This window comes from Pelodiscus sinensis, chromosome 3, assembly GCF_049634645.1.
Source record: "Pelodiscus sinensis isolate JC-2024 chromosome 3, ASM4963464v1, whole genome shotgun sequence".
In the NCBI taxonomy this organism is placed as follows: domain Eukaryota; kingdom Metazoa; phylum Chordata; order Testudines; family Trionychidae; genus Pelodiscus; species Pelodiscus sinensis.
Genome location: NC_134713.1, coordinates 163,511,470 through 163,526,252, shown reverse-complemented (window position 1 = coordinate 163,526,252; position 14,783 = coordinate 163,511,470). Strand labels below are relative to the sequence as shown.

The window sequence follows — 14,783 nt, the reverse complement described above, 5'->3', positions numbered from 1 at the left end:
ACCTATCAACTTGTTCTGAAGGTATGATCTGCCCACACTCCTAGGATAGTGTTTCCTACACCACCAATTATAACTGATTCATGCACAACTTGATTAGCCTCCTCCACTTCTAACTTTTCTTCTAAAATAGTCTTTTAAGGAGCATTGCTTAAGTTGATCTGTGTAAAAAAGGGATGATTTGTTTCTATCAATTCAATACACCTCCAAATTTAGTCTTTCAATGCATGTTCAAACATTATTGCCTTAAAGTTTTGTTCGGCGTTTACGATAAACTATTCTGTATCATTAGGTTAAGTCTTGTTAGGCATTCAATATTAGGTTGATGAACTGCAGGTCTATCTGATCAGGTGATTAAAACAGCAAGTAGAGAATTTAAAACAAAGACCAACTAATTATGCAAACTCATGAACAGTATATAGGAAGGAGCATGGCAGAAAGGGATCTAGGGGTCATAGTGGACCACAAGTTGAATATGAGTCAACAGTGTGATGCTGTTGCAAAAAAAGGAAATATGATTCTAGGTTATATCAACAGGTGTGTTGTAAGCAAAACTCGTGAAGTCATTCTGCCACTCTACTCTGCGCTAGTTAGGCCTCAGCTGGAGTACTGTGTCCAGTTCTGGGCGCCACATTTCAAGAAAGATGTGGAGAAATTGGAAAGGGTACAGAGAAGAGCGACAAGAATGATTAAAGGTTTAGAGAACATGACCTATGAAGCCAGGCTTCATGAACTGGGCTTGTTTAGTTTGGAAAAAAGAAGATTAAGGGGGACATGATAGCGGTTTTCAAATATCTAAAAGGGTGTCACAAGGAGGAAGGAGAAAATTTGTTCCTCTTGGTTTCTGAGGACAGGACAAGGAGTAATGGGCTTAAAGTGCAGCAGGGGAGGTTTAGATTGGACATTAGGAAAAAATTCCTAACTGTCAGGGTGGTCAAATATTGGAATAAATTGCCAAGGGAGGTGGTGGAATCTCCCTCTCTGGAGATATTTAAGAACAGGTTGGATAGACATCTGTCAGGGATAGTGTAGACGGAGCTTGGTCCTGCCTTGAGGGCAGGGGGCTGGACTCGATGACCTCTTGAGGTCCCTTCCAGTCCTATTATTCTATGATATGCACCCCCTAGAGGAACAGCTATAATTAGGGATGTTTGATTAAATTTATCAACTAATCAATAAGGGGGAACCACAGCAGGGTTAGTTCCCCATTCATGCCCAGTCCCAGATGCTTCACTTCTGCCTTTTAATGTATTAATAAGCTGAAGCACAGCATCTGAGACTGGGCACAAGCCAGGAGTCAGTTCATCCCCTGGCTCATGCCTGGGTCCCTGCTAACCCCCTGCACCTCACATAGACAGTGCTGGGAGGGTGGGGGGAGCCCAGAACCAGTTTTTAAGCCAGCTCCTGCTCCCCACCTAGCTGCCTCCGATAGCAGCAGCAGGGAGGAGGGGGATAGGAACAACTAATCGAGGTACTAGTTGACTATCTGATAAGCTTATTGACTAGCCTCTTCTATCCCTAGCTGTAATATTAGCTGAGTCAAACAAGAGCACTAGCCATCCTGTGCAGGCCATTAACAGTTTACACTAGTTGCATAGCAGGCAGTGAAAAGGAACCAAATTAAGGGGGGGGGGGATGAAGTTAAGCAAGTCACAGAATTAAATGCCATCATATTCCAGAACTTGCGTTTAGGTCAAACACCTGTTAACCATAACTAGTGTTGACAGTCATGCTGCTAAGAAGCACAGAATCAGAATCAGCAACAAGATAGCTGGATTGGTCATATGAACCTGAACGAGGTATCTGCTGCCAGAGCCTGTGCTGTGGGAAAACCATTTTACTTGCAACTTGAGTATTAGTCATTCACAAATTTTACCAAGTTTGGTCTGTTGGCGCTGACCACAGCCATGCTGAAGGTGTCACCACCACTTCACACCCATTTCTATCTTCAAGGACTTGGCTTACAACCTAAACCAATTTTAGTTTGGTAGAAAACAACAGGCACTCGCAAGCATGAAAGTCTTTAATCTGGAGCCTTGTCACATGAGCCCGTCCCCACCCAAGGGGATGATCGTTACGCCTTGGCCCGGACCCCCCGAAGACAGCTGCTGAGTGGAGAAGGGCTCCGTGTGGCTGCAGAGCTCGGCTGCCTTTAACCCGAAAGCAGCACACGGGGCTCGCCGGCGTTGCTTTCGGAGACAACCCGCTTCGCTGCGCAGCCCCGCGCTCCAGGCGCGCCGAGAAGCCCCGTCCTGGGGTGGGGACCAAACGCTCCGGGGCGGACTCGGCTGGGCTCCCGGGCTAGAGACAGGCAGCGCCCGCCACCGAGCGGGAAGCCGCCCCCGACCCGCAACTAATCCCGCGCCACAGCAGCCGGGGCGAGCGCCCGCAGAAGAGGCTCCCGGCGGGAGCTGCCGGCCGGTGAGCGCGCGTCCGAGCCCGGGGCCAGAGGGTGCGGGGAGGCGGCCTCGCCTCAAAGCCGCAGCGCTCGGCGGTGCCTTGCGAGCGCTCGGGCCAGCGCCCCCCAGGTCCGGCCAGGGGCGCGGCTGCTGCCCCAAGAAACCGTTACTCCCCCTCCCCCGGGAAGCATCATGGCGCGCGCAGCTCCGGAGCTGACAATTTGAATTTTGAACCGGCACCGGCGGGAAGGCCGCGCGCGAGTCGCCTCCCGCCCCCCGACTCCACCGCCGCCCCCATCCTGCAGCCGCCCCGCCAGAGCGAGCCGGGGCCTGGCGCTAGCCCGGGGCAGCCGCGCACTCACCATGCCGGCTCGGCCTGGCGGCGGGGCGCAAGCTCCAAGGGCTGCAGCTGGGCTCTCTCTGACCGACCGCTACGCGGCTCGCCTTGCACTGAGCCCGGCCCGCCGGCAAACAGTGCCTCATAAGCCTGCTCACTCCCCTCCAGGATCGCTCCGCGCCGCCCTCCTCCACCCGCCCCAGCAGGCCAAGTAGAAACGAGATCCGTCACGCCCCCCTCTTAAATACAAACCCTGCCCACGTCCCGAATGTGTCCGCAGGCCCTGCCCCGGCCCTAGCAGAGGGAAATCTCAGACACGAAGGAAAGGGAGGACCCCTCTTGGGGAAACGACGGGACTCGGGAGCATGGCGCTACTTTTCCTGGCGGAGGAGCATGTAGTGTCAAGAGAATAAAGAAGGGTGCCGATTGGTCGGCCAGCACCCGCAATGCGTCACTCCGGACATGCACAGTCTGTGCCGGAGCGACGCCCTTCTCCCGGGGCGCCGCCTGGGGGCGGGGCGCAGGGCTCACATTGGCGGGCGCCGAGCTGGCAGGCAGAGGGAGGTTCTGGCACAGGCGGAGCAGGGCCAGCTGGGCCCTTGGTGACTGCATTGCGGCTGTGCACCTGCCTCCCCGGTGCAGTGGCTCTGCTGTGTGGGCTCCTTTCCCTTTCCTTCGCAGAGAAGGCTTGGAACTTAACTTCATTCACAAGTTTAATTCTCATGCAAATGGCATAAATACTGACATCCGATGGCTCCCACATTATCAATCAACCAGACAACGAAGGTGCAATGGTTGTTCATGTCTGTGTAGATTGCACTTGGAAAGGAAGATGACCAACACCAAAGTAATGGTTCTTATCAACCTCCTGCAGCTATGTAGTCTTTAAGGTGCTACTAGACCAGTGGTTCCTAGCCTTTTCCAATTGGGGGCCCATTTTGACTTGGGAACCCAAGGCAATTCATCTACCCCTCTGAACCTTCCCAGAGAGAGTCAGGCCCAGTTCTCTTCTCCCACTTACATCTAGTCTGCAGTACAGAATTTTGGTGGCAAGGTAGCTTTTTTTCAGCAAAACAGTGACTACTTAATAAGGCTTTGTGGCCAGACAGCCCGCCTCCATCACATCCATCTTATTTGCCTCCCTGAAGCATACAGGACAGAGAAGGAGCAGTAAAATCAGCATAGTCTATGCTGGCTCATCTGATCCTGAGAAGCTGAAACATAGATATGAGGAGAGATCAGGATATGCGAGACTGCCACCGGCTGGCACCTATGTTGATTCGAACACACACACAGTCCCTGGAAGAGGAATTTCCCACTGAGAAAAGAATCCCCAGTAATTCCAATTTAGTTATCTCTCTTACAAGTGTAAATTAAGTTCACAACTCCCTTGTAAGAACTGGTCTCACAGCAGACAGACCAGCATCAATTGGCATTACAGATAAGAAAGAGAAATACGTGACCCCATGAGTATAAAAGATGGGCCCAGCACACACTCACTTTGAGTGTCATTCTACCCTCTACCTGCTGGTCGGGTTAGGTGTTTGACCTCCCGAGGTTCTATGGGGACGCCCACCTCGTATTTTCGTCTTTCCTAGGAATTGAGGGACTGGCCGTGGCCTGACATGCTGGAGTCGAGAGGCATAGAAGGGGGTAAAAATTGTACCTGGATGTGGTCCTCTGTCTTAAGTGTACACATAGAAAGAGTAAGCTGTTACTTGGTACCATTATTTCTATTTTTCTATCTTTATCTTCTTTGTAACCATTTTTAAGATCTATATTTTGCTAGCAGTATCTATATTTTGCTAGTAGTTAAGAAATAGAGCAATAGCCATTGTAACCATATGATTTATAAGCTTCTTTAATAAACCTGTAACTGTTTAAGTTTTAACCTGACTCCTTCAGTTGCTGTAACAGAACCAAGCACAATTTAAAAGAACTTCAGCCGGTCTTAAGGGACAGATATAGGGAGCCCTGACTGTCGGCTGACAGGCTTATGGCAGCAAAAGTGCCCTATTTTGATGACAAAATAAACCCACCTCAATTGGAGCCATAAAGCTTTTTGTCACTTGTTTAGCAAAAATTTTGCATACTAGACAGCATGCTTCATTCAGTCACTTTCACTGGTATCCAGCAATGCCCATTCTGACCACTCTGTCAGCAATTTGAACTCCACTACTCTCCCTTAAAAGCTCTGAGAATGTTTGAAATTCTATTTCCTTTTGGCTTGGCATACAAGGATGCCATTTAGAGATGGTTGAGGCAATAGTCTCCCACCCCAAAAACGGTACAAATCACTGAATTCAACCTGAGGTCTGCTTAAAGCTGCATGCCATTGCTCCAAAAACAGATCTACAATGCAACATAATTTGAGCTGCTTGCAGCTTCGCCTTTGGGGCAGGGAGTTTGCTATAGAAAGAGGGAGGCAGGTGATAAACAACAACAAAAGACTGGTTATTCAAGTGATTAAAGGATAATTATATCATCATGAAAACATTACCCAGTATGCCACTTAAAAGATAGGGAAGGGGACAAGAGTAGCAATGAGTGTTGTGCTGCTGGGATTTGAATTTGGACCAATATTGTTAAATTTATAAATGTTCTTGAAAAAGGGGTAAATATTGAGGTAGTAAAATTTGCAGATATTAAAAAAAATATTCAAAATAATTAAATCCAAAGCTGACTACAAAGACTTATAAGGGAATCTCAAAAAACTGGATGATCGGGCAACAGAAGAGCAGATGGAATTCAGTGTTGATAAATGCAAAGTAATGCACATGGAAAAATATAATCTCAATTATACATACAAAAATGATGAGGCCTAAATTAAAACCGCTCCAGAAAGAGATCTTAAAATCTTTGTGGGTAGTTACCTGAAATCATCTGCTCAATGTGCAGTGGCAGTCTAAAAACATGAACAGAATATTGGGAAATGTTAGCAAAGGAACAGACATTAATACAGAAAATATCATAATGCCTCTATATAAAGTCATGATATACTCACATCTTGAATACTGTATACAGATTCCATCACCCCATCTTAAAAATTATATATTAGATTTGGAAAAGGCAGAGAAAGGGCAATAGAAATGATTAAGGGTAAAGAACAGCTTCCTTAGGAGGCGAGATTAACAAGACTGAGACTTTTCATCTTGGAAAATAAATGACTAAAGATTGGGGGGATATATGTTAGAGGTTTAGAAAATCATGAATTATGTAGAAGATTTTAAACAAATTATTTCTGCAGTCAATTTGTAGAGCTTTTTGGCAGGAGGTGGTGGAAAAACCCAAACTATAGTAGGGTTCCAATAAGAACAAAATAAATTCAAGGAAGGTAGATCCATCAATGGCTATTAGTCAAAATGGGCAGGAATGGTGTCCCTAGTTTCTGTTTGTCAGAACCTGGGAATGGATGATGGGATGGTTCATATGATGAATGCCTTTTCTGTTCATGCCTTCCGAAGCACCTGGCATTGGTCACTGTTGGAAGACAGGATACTGGGCTAGATGCACTATTGGTCTGACCCAATATGATCATTCAATCTCATATAGAGTCCAAATGTATCTGCTCCCTGCTGTAACCCAGTAGACTCCACTCCACTTCCAGAGCTGAGATACAGCCCAGGAGTCCTTAGTCTCTCTCTTTCTCATTGCAATTAAAATGAAAATAAAAATATATATTAAAATGTTAAGGCTAACCAGTGTCCCTTAAAGTGACTTGCTACAAGATGTCAGAATGTTAATTTTACAGCTGTGTGGGTCTAATATTTATTTAAAATTTTCTTTCTTTTATATAGGAATTAGATATAGTGCTTCTGTCCACTAATTGCTAAAATATTTGCCAAAAAAAAAGAGAGTTTTCCAGTGCCTTAATAGCACTAGAAAGAGGTGATATATGTGTGTGTGGGAGGAGGGCAAATGGACTCAGTCCTCCTCCCTCCCCAATTTGCTACTTGGCTTGTACTGAGCATTATCAGTAACATGCTGAAGCCTCTGTCCTCAGTCTTCCCCCCCACCACAGTCTCTCTCTCTTTCCCCTTTTCCCATCAGGCCATGCACAAGTCACCCCCTGCCCTACTAATATCTGAAATGGAGCCCCTGTTGGCATGGAGAGGTCTTATTGCTTCTTCCCATACATGGCTTACCACTGCAAATGCTCTTCCATTTGGACCATTGCTGAGCTGTTGGATCTGCTTGATATATGTGGTGAAGAGGTTGTGCAGCTACGTTTGAGCTATAGGAATTTTGATACCTACAGGCAGATTTCTCAAGGCTTGTGCACAAAAGGACTATGACTGGGACACACAGCAGTGCAGAGCAAAGATAAAGGAGCTAAGGCAGGTAAACTGTCACATCACTGCTACATTTAAGATCTGCTGGTTCTATAAGAAGCTGGATGCTGTCCTTGGTGATGACCCTACCTCCACCATCAAGGACTCTGTGGACATTCTGACAGGCCTGGGGCAGCAGAAAGAGTACCTAACCAAGAGGATAAAGCCATTGATGAAGAAGTGGAGTTAGATGCAGAAGAGGAGCTCCCAGTGGGAAGCTCAGTCGGGTAAGCAGCTAGGAACTGTTCAGCACTTCAGAGATATCTAGCCAGTCTCAGCATTAGTTCTCTGGTGAGCAAGATGATGAAGAGGAGACATCTGTGTTTGTGCTGTTCAGTGGTGGGTTCAGAGGATAGAAATGCACAAGACCTGCTGTGTTTCTATGGGCTGGACATTTCCGTATGCAGCTAATCAATATGGCAGAACAGGGTATTGATGCACACCAAGTTCTCATGGAAATCCTACAAAGAGATCTTCAAGAAAGTTTCCATCAGGTACCTGACAAACTTCTGCCAAAAGTTCCTAGGCAGAGCTGTTTTCTTCCTTTCCCCATTGTAGGAAACTTTCCCACACGATTCGGCAGTCCCTTGTGCAGGGACCAACACTGGCACACTGGTGAGGAGCACAGGGACCAGGGTGGAAGTCACAAATGTATAAAAGATGCACCCTGGCCTCTCTGTTTATGCTCACCAGTGAGATACCTGCTACAACGAGCCCCATCTGTGGAAAAAATGTGGGAGAATTTTAGAATATTTTCCCTCGTTGGCTGCACTGTAAACCTTGCAGAGTGTTCTTTTCCCCAGGTAGAATCTCTTACCTCCAGCCAACACTGACTATGCTTTGGGAGTTCACTGAGATGTGAGTTTGCTACAGATCAGTGAGAAAGTGATTATGTTACCACAGATGCATATTACTGAAATATTTCAATGGTGTGCGTGAATATAATCATTGTTTCTTGTGCTTCGGCAGATATCTGGTGAAGACAACTAAGGTCATAAGAAAGCAGTCGAGATGGAACAAAAAGACATGTTCTCGTCACTGCACTTCTCCAGTGAAGAGAAAAGGGAACAGAAAAAGTAGAAGGAAGCTGAAAGACAAGACAAGGGAAAATCAGGAGTTTAAGGATGTTACTGAGGAAATGATTAGTTATGGAGGAGCAAATTCAGATGCTTAAGTTTAATAATGCTATAGACTGAGCAGATGCATTTCTGTCCTCCCCATAGCACATTGAGAACTTTTTTCTGTGCTTCTCCCAAAACTCTGCCTACATAGTCCTTTCTGAGTCTTCTTGGTTTCCCCTTTATCTCAGACAACATTTAAAATCATAGCTGGACCTACACCCAGCTCTGAAAGTCTGCCCTTCCCTGCTACCTCTTTTCACACTAACCGTCTTGATGTATGTGTATATGTGTTGTTTCTTGTGCAATAAAAATAAAGTTTTTGAATGGTCACTCATCATTATTTGTTACCTGCAAATTGAAATAGCAAGCATTATCAATACATAGAGAGGCAGTTTAATCATTTCCTTACTGGAATGTAAGGCTCCAAATTGCTGGAGCGGCCCTCCCCTGATTACCAGTAGGCTGGAGCACACACACCCTACTGCAGGCAGGGGCAGCACTGGCCAGGCTGAAGCACCCTTGCCTGCAGCGAACCAGGGCACCCTGCAGACAGGGGCTGCTTCAGCATCCTGGTCAGACCCACCTCAGCCTTTACGGTACTTGGGCTTACTGCAGACAGAGGCTGCTCCAGCTGGGACATTGGAGCAGTCCCTGGCTGCAGATGTTGCATAATGAGTCATTAAACTTGGTCCCAAGTTGTGTCACAATCCATTCCACCTTCTCATAAGACCTTGTGGCTATAGGTGTCAAGTTGTATTGTGGGATATCACACTGTCAATGATATTGCCCCAACTGTGGATATGCTCTACTGCTAGGGAGAAAAATGTGAACATCAATACCAATTTTTATTAGAGTGCTTTTTGAGTTTCAACAAAATTCTGTAGTGTAGACAAGGCTTTAGGTTGATCTAAGTACCTCGCTCAGAGCTGTGAGAAGTGTTATGCCGCATGCAGTGTACTTATGTCAACCTACCTGGATGACCTCTTCCAGGGGAGTAACTGCAGTTTTGCTGCTGTGGTGCACTGCTGGGCTGCTGTTGGTAGAGATTCTGAGTGTCCTGCAGTTAATTCTCCTACTGAGATAAATGGAAACAGCTTACAGGTCTTGGAAGCAGTATTTTAGACTTGGGCAAAAGTTATTACATCCATTATGCTTGATTCATATACTCAAGCTTTTCATAACCATAAAAGCAAGAAACTTTTTTCCTAATGAAAAGGTTAGATTCTGATGTAATCACACAACACCAAGAGCTTGGGCTGCTATAGCAACTATGTTTTAAATTGGCTGGAAGAATGGGATGTGAGGAAGAGGATACACAAAGTTAGACACTAGAGAGGTAAAATGCAGTCAGTAGGTTTCCGGTATAGGGTGGTGGCTAATTGTTCTTAACTTCTTGTAACTACTTCTGATTTGGAGACAATTTGTATCTTCAAGACAGCGGCACAGCCATGGGCACCCGAATGGCTGTACAATATGCCAACATCTTTATGGCTGACCTTGAACATTGCCTCAGCTCCTGCCCCCTAGCACCTTTACTCTGCTTATGCTACATGGATGACATCTGCATCATATAGACCTATAGGAAAGAGACCCTTGAAGTTCTTGGATCTGGACTTTTAATACTCTTAGTCATCTGAAGAAATGGGTTATGCCCATGAAAGCTCATCATACCATTTACATGTTATGTTAGTCTTTAAGGTGCTATTAGACTATACGTTGTTTTTTACGTTTTTCTAGTTACAGACTACTACTCGGCTACCCCCTGAAGCTTAGAATTCTATAGTACGAGACAATGTTAATGTACTGTTGCCAGCACAGAGTGCCCGAGGGAGGCAACAGCTGGGTTCGGTGCCCGGTGTGCGCGCTCCAATAAACACACCGGTGTGGAGAAGCAAAAAAAGTTTATCTGAACGCTCAAATAGGTGCCAGGAGACTAGACATCTCAGATCAAGCACACCAACATAAGCAGTTTTCCCTCCTTATATACCCAGGTTGTTTACTTGCAGGAAAATAGTGAACTGTAGCAAGATTCCCATGCTGGGACATGTTGCCAGCCCAACCCCCTCCTCCCCTCTACAGCGACACATCTGAATTCTTCTTCTATACCACTGATAGTAACTAGGCAACCTCAAGGTCTGTCTTGCTGTTCCCAGCTATTAGCGAGCCAGAGAAAAGTTATGCCTGGAGGGGGGGGGGGGGGGGGGGAGTGCTTTTAGGGTGCTTGAACCTAGAGCGGGGGAGCTTCATAGATTCTTTTGATCTTCCACTCCTCCGAGTTACCTAGGATCATGCCCAGTGACCCCAACAGTACTGTAATGTTTAAAAATGTTTTGTAAATGAGCTCCAACAGTTAATGGATTAGGGTTCCAGAGGCTTCTAGAAAGATTAACCTAAGTAATCTATATATCTACCCACTGGGACTCAGTGCTCAGTCTAGAAGATATAATCAGAGATGCTTAGTTTTGCAGTTCTCAAACTGTGGATTTGTGTCTCTGGAGAGAACATGCTTGTTAACAACAAAAATGTTTTAAATAAATTAATAAAATATAGAGATGAGGAATGACATACAATCCCTTCTCTCTCTCTAAAAGTGCAACATTTCAAAAAGTTCAATGAATAGAAGACTGTCAGGGTTGGAATATATCTGGGAAAAGAGAAGAAGTCTAGAGATAAATATGTGAAGGGAGGGCCAGGCACTAGAAAAAAGTGAAACTGTTTGAACAGCATATTCCAGAAGTGTTCACCTCTTTCTGATTGTAGCCTTCATTGGTTTGAGATCTACCATGCCTTTCTGTTACTAGAAGGGAAAACCTATAATGGCAGCAGGCCATAAAAGAGACCCAGTTTGGGAATAGATTAATGAAGTTCCTCTACCTGTGGGTAAGACAGGCATGCATGCAAAATGCAAACAGTGCAGCAAAGAAATGCAAGGCCTGCACGAAACAACTTAATGAGGAGTGCTCCTACAAGACATGATAGAACTCAGCAGTGGGCTGTTTTGATCATTGTATCAAGAATTAGCCTAATCTGAAGACAGTTTGTGAATAAAATCATGAAAAAAAATAGATGGCACTCTCACAGCCAACATTCTCAACATTGAGCTTAAGAGAAATGATGAACACATGTGAGTACCCTGAAGCCTATTTCTATAGCCTTGAGGAAAATGCAGGAAAAATCACTGTTTTATTGCTGATGCTGTTGAAATTTCGAAGAAACTTGAGTGAGAATTTAAAAAGAAAAAATATTAAATGACAGAGTTAAATTACAAGCATTAAAAGAAATGGGACAAGCACTATCTCCAGTCCATTTTCTTGCAAATATTCTTAATACTTGGTGTCAGGGTCAATCCTTAACTGCTGAAGAAGAGGAGTTGACTATGACATGGGCATCCAGCAATCATCCCTCCATAATGCCAACTATAATAAACTTCAGAGTTAAGGGTAAACCATTCAAGAAATATATGTTTGCTGATGATGTTTTAAAGACATTCACGCCAGTAAGCTTGTGGAAGTCACTTCAACAGTCTCTGAATCTAGGTGTTTAAGTGATAATCTCACTTTGAAGAACAGTAGCCTCTTCTGCCAGTGTAGAAAGAATATTGTCTTCCTTTGGACTAATTCATTCCAAACTGAGTAATCATTTGGGCCCTGAAAAAGCAGGACAGCTTGTTTTTTATTTTCCAGTTTGTTCGTAATCTGGAAAAGAAGGTGAAGATGACTGAGTTAACTGCAGAAGACAATATTTAAATTTTCTTGTGTTAACCTGACTGACAGTTAATTTAATTTTTGTTTTAAAAGTATTTAATTTAACTATTTTAGTTAAAAACAATTTTAACAAAAACAAACCTGATTTTAAAAAACTTGAATGTTTAAATAAATTCAACAGTCCATATGCTTGTTTTGTTAAAATATTATGTTTGCTGTTGAAGAAAAATATCCAGAATACATAACACTGTTTTTGTTAATTTAAATGTCTGTCTGTTGATGAGCTCCTCCTAATACACCATGGTAAAAAAAAAATCTTCAAATATTAATGATTAACCTGTTGAATTTGGGATATTTATGAAGTCATTGGGAGGTGAACTATCTCCTTCAATTACCTTTGGTAAATGAAATAACCATACAGTCATTCATTTTCTGATATAGCTATAAAACTATTCTGAAAAGTTTATATAATAAATCACTGTCTACAAATATCTAGTGTGTACCTTCCAAAAATGAAACCTACATATATCTCTTAGTTGTGAAGAATATGCGTTAAAGTTAGAACAACCAAGAAAAAATGTACTTTTATGTAGAAAACCTTGGTTAAACGGAGTCTTCCTGACGTGTGATTTAAATCAAGTCCACCTGCTTGAAACATCCTTGGTAAATGAAAAGCAGAGCCACCATTTCCAAGTTTGGGTGGGGGTGAGTAGTTTTAACCATTCAATTTCAGAGGATACTTACACACCTGAAAACCTTTGGGGGTTTTTGCAGGTGATAACTTAGAAATTAACTGACAGGAACAGTGTTCCTAATTCTTACATAAAAGAAAAATATAACAAATACCAAAAAAAAAAAGCCATATTTTAAGTTTTTGTAAATAAACAGTTAATCAACTGCAAGTTATTTCCAATCCCAAATTTTGAGGTGTCAGTTTTGAGCCTTATCACAAGCTTAATACTTTGCATACTATATTTAGTAGAGATAAATAAAAACTGCTTAAAATCTGCTTAGCCTTGCAATTATTATTTTTTAATTTATGTCTAGACTACAGTCCTCTGTCGAAAGAGGAGAAGGTAAATGAAGAAAATCAAAAGTGCAAATGAAGTGGAAATTTAAATATCCCGTGCCTCATTTGCACATTCGCATCCGATAGGTATTTAGAAAAAGGGGTTTTTGAAAATGAAACCACAGTCTTGATGGGGTTCTTTTGAAAAAAAAAACCAACCCTTTTTCAAAAGAACCCATACTTCTGAAAAAAAAGAACAACCCTTTTTCAAAAGAACCCATACTTCTGAAAAAAAAAAAAAAAAAAAAAAGGAGTACGGGTTCTTTCAAAAAAGGGTTTGTTTGTTTTTTGTAAAGTAAATAAATTATTGAACAAACAGCATTCCAGTAGTGGTCTCATTTGGGCTGGGGGAAAAAAAAAATCAGCAAAAATAGAATTGCCAGATTTCTACTAAATCAATAGTCCACAGTAACTTAAACAAAAAAACAGTAACCCAAACGTAGCCCAATCTATTTAAACAATTTTTTTATTATCCCATTGGCCTACCACTATCAAGAGTATAATTAAATGATGGATGTTAGCAGCATAGATTTATAGCAACAAATTTTGTTAGCCAAATCTTGGCTTGGGTGTATTTATGTGCACTAAATGATTTATGCAAATAGTTCTGAATAAATACAAAGATTGGAAGGAGGGTCCTAGTGTGTTGCTTTATGAATTTCAGAGTACAGTATAAATATTACCACCATGACATTCACTGAAGGTACTCATGTTTGTGAGACTCTGACTCCAGAAGTAAGTAAACAGGAACTAAGATGACTTACCAGCTGGAAGAGGAGGACATACAGCAAAGCAGACACACAGCTATCTGATGAAAAGGTAACATATAGAAACCTGTTGGGGAACATTTTAACTTGCCCGGGGCACTCATTAATGGATCTCAAAGATACCATGTTATCACAAGCTAATTACAAAAGCCAGCTTGAAAGGGAAGCTGCAGAGCTTAATTTCATTTACAAGTTTGATGCCTACAACAGAGCTTTAAACAAAGACCATAACTGGATTACCCGCTACATTCCACACACTAATGACATAAAAACCCAAACACCAGGTACTTAAGAGTACTTAGAATCCTCTCTAACAGCTTAATTTAGCATGGACACTATAATTGACTGTTCTTTTCCCATTTTTTTCTCCTTTCCTTTCCCTTCTATCCCCTCCCTTTCTCTGATATTTATTTGGAACCTGGATCCCTTAAACTCCATTCATCTAAAGAAGTGGATTGTGCCAATGAAAGCTCATGATAGTATCATCATTTGTGTTAGTTTCTAAAGTGCTGATGGACTATTTGTTGCTTTTTAAGGTTTTTTGAAAGGTCCAAAGCTAGGCTAACTTGACTGTGCATAAGGCAGCAACCCCGCCCCTGCTTGAACAACCTCTGTCTCCTAGCGTCACAAGGGGCTTGCTCCTCCCAGCCTTTGTAACATAGCAACGTGTGAGAATGAGGGCATATCATGATGAAATCTGCAGCAATCATCTGAGTTTCCTTCTCCACCCACCACTCCCTAGCCTGCTTGTCTCAATAAATTTGAAAGAAGTGCAGCAGAAGCTCCCTGCCCTGCTATTGGATCTGCCAAATACATCTCTACATTCCTGTTGGTAAAGCAAAAAAAAAAAAATAGTGGAGGGAAGAAGGATGAACTGCCTTTTCAATCAATGTGGCTAAACTGGGAGAGCCTGGAAAGGAACAGCAGCATAGGTAGCTTTTGGCTAGCTAGTGAGGGGAGAAGAGTAAGCCAAGGCAGGTGACTGCACCTTTGTGTTTTGCATTTGTGGCTGCAATTGTTCTTGTCAAGATGGAGCCAATAACACAGGAGCTCTGGTT

At 43.2% G+C, this 14,783-nt stretch overlaps 1 protein-coding gene and 1 long non-coding RNA gene across 7 annotated transcripts in view; both read right to left on the bottom strand.

Moving 5' to 3' along the window:
• The window catches only part of LOC102456795 (calmodulin-1), a 29,229-nt gene extending 26,105 nt beyond the window's left edge, over positions 1-3,124 (bottom strand). The window contains exons 1-2 of one of the 6 annotated variants that reach the window (XM_075925395.1): positions 2,986-3,124; positions 3-158 (exon numbers count right to left, since the gene is read on the bottom strand). Coding sequence is in view for 1 of the 6 variants with exons in the window: in XM_075925397.1 (XP_075781512.1) it covers positions 2,759-2,761 (3 nt within the window). In the remaining 5 variants the exon portion in view is untranslated. The other 5 variants (XM_075925392.1, XM_075925398.1, XM_075925394.1 and 2 more) reach the window with 5 other exon arrangements.
• A 2,481-nt stretch (positions 3,125-5,605) lies between these two features.
• On the bottom strand, positions 5,606-14,194 carry LOC142828040 (uncharacterized). Its single transcript, XR_012902962.1, has 3 exons — positions 13,723-14,194; positions 9,158-9,260; positions 5,606-5,638 (listed from the first exon to the last, which is right to left on the bottom strand). It is a non-coding gene; the product is annotated as an uncharacterized LOC142828040 (long non-coding RNA).
• Positions 14,195-14,783: the final 589 nt, after the last annotated feature.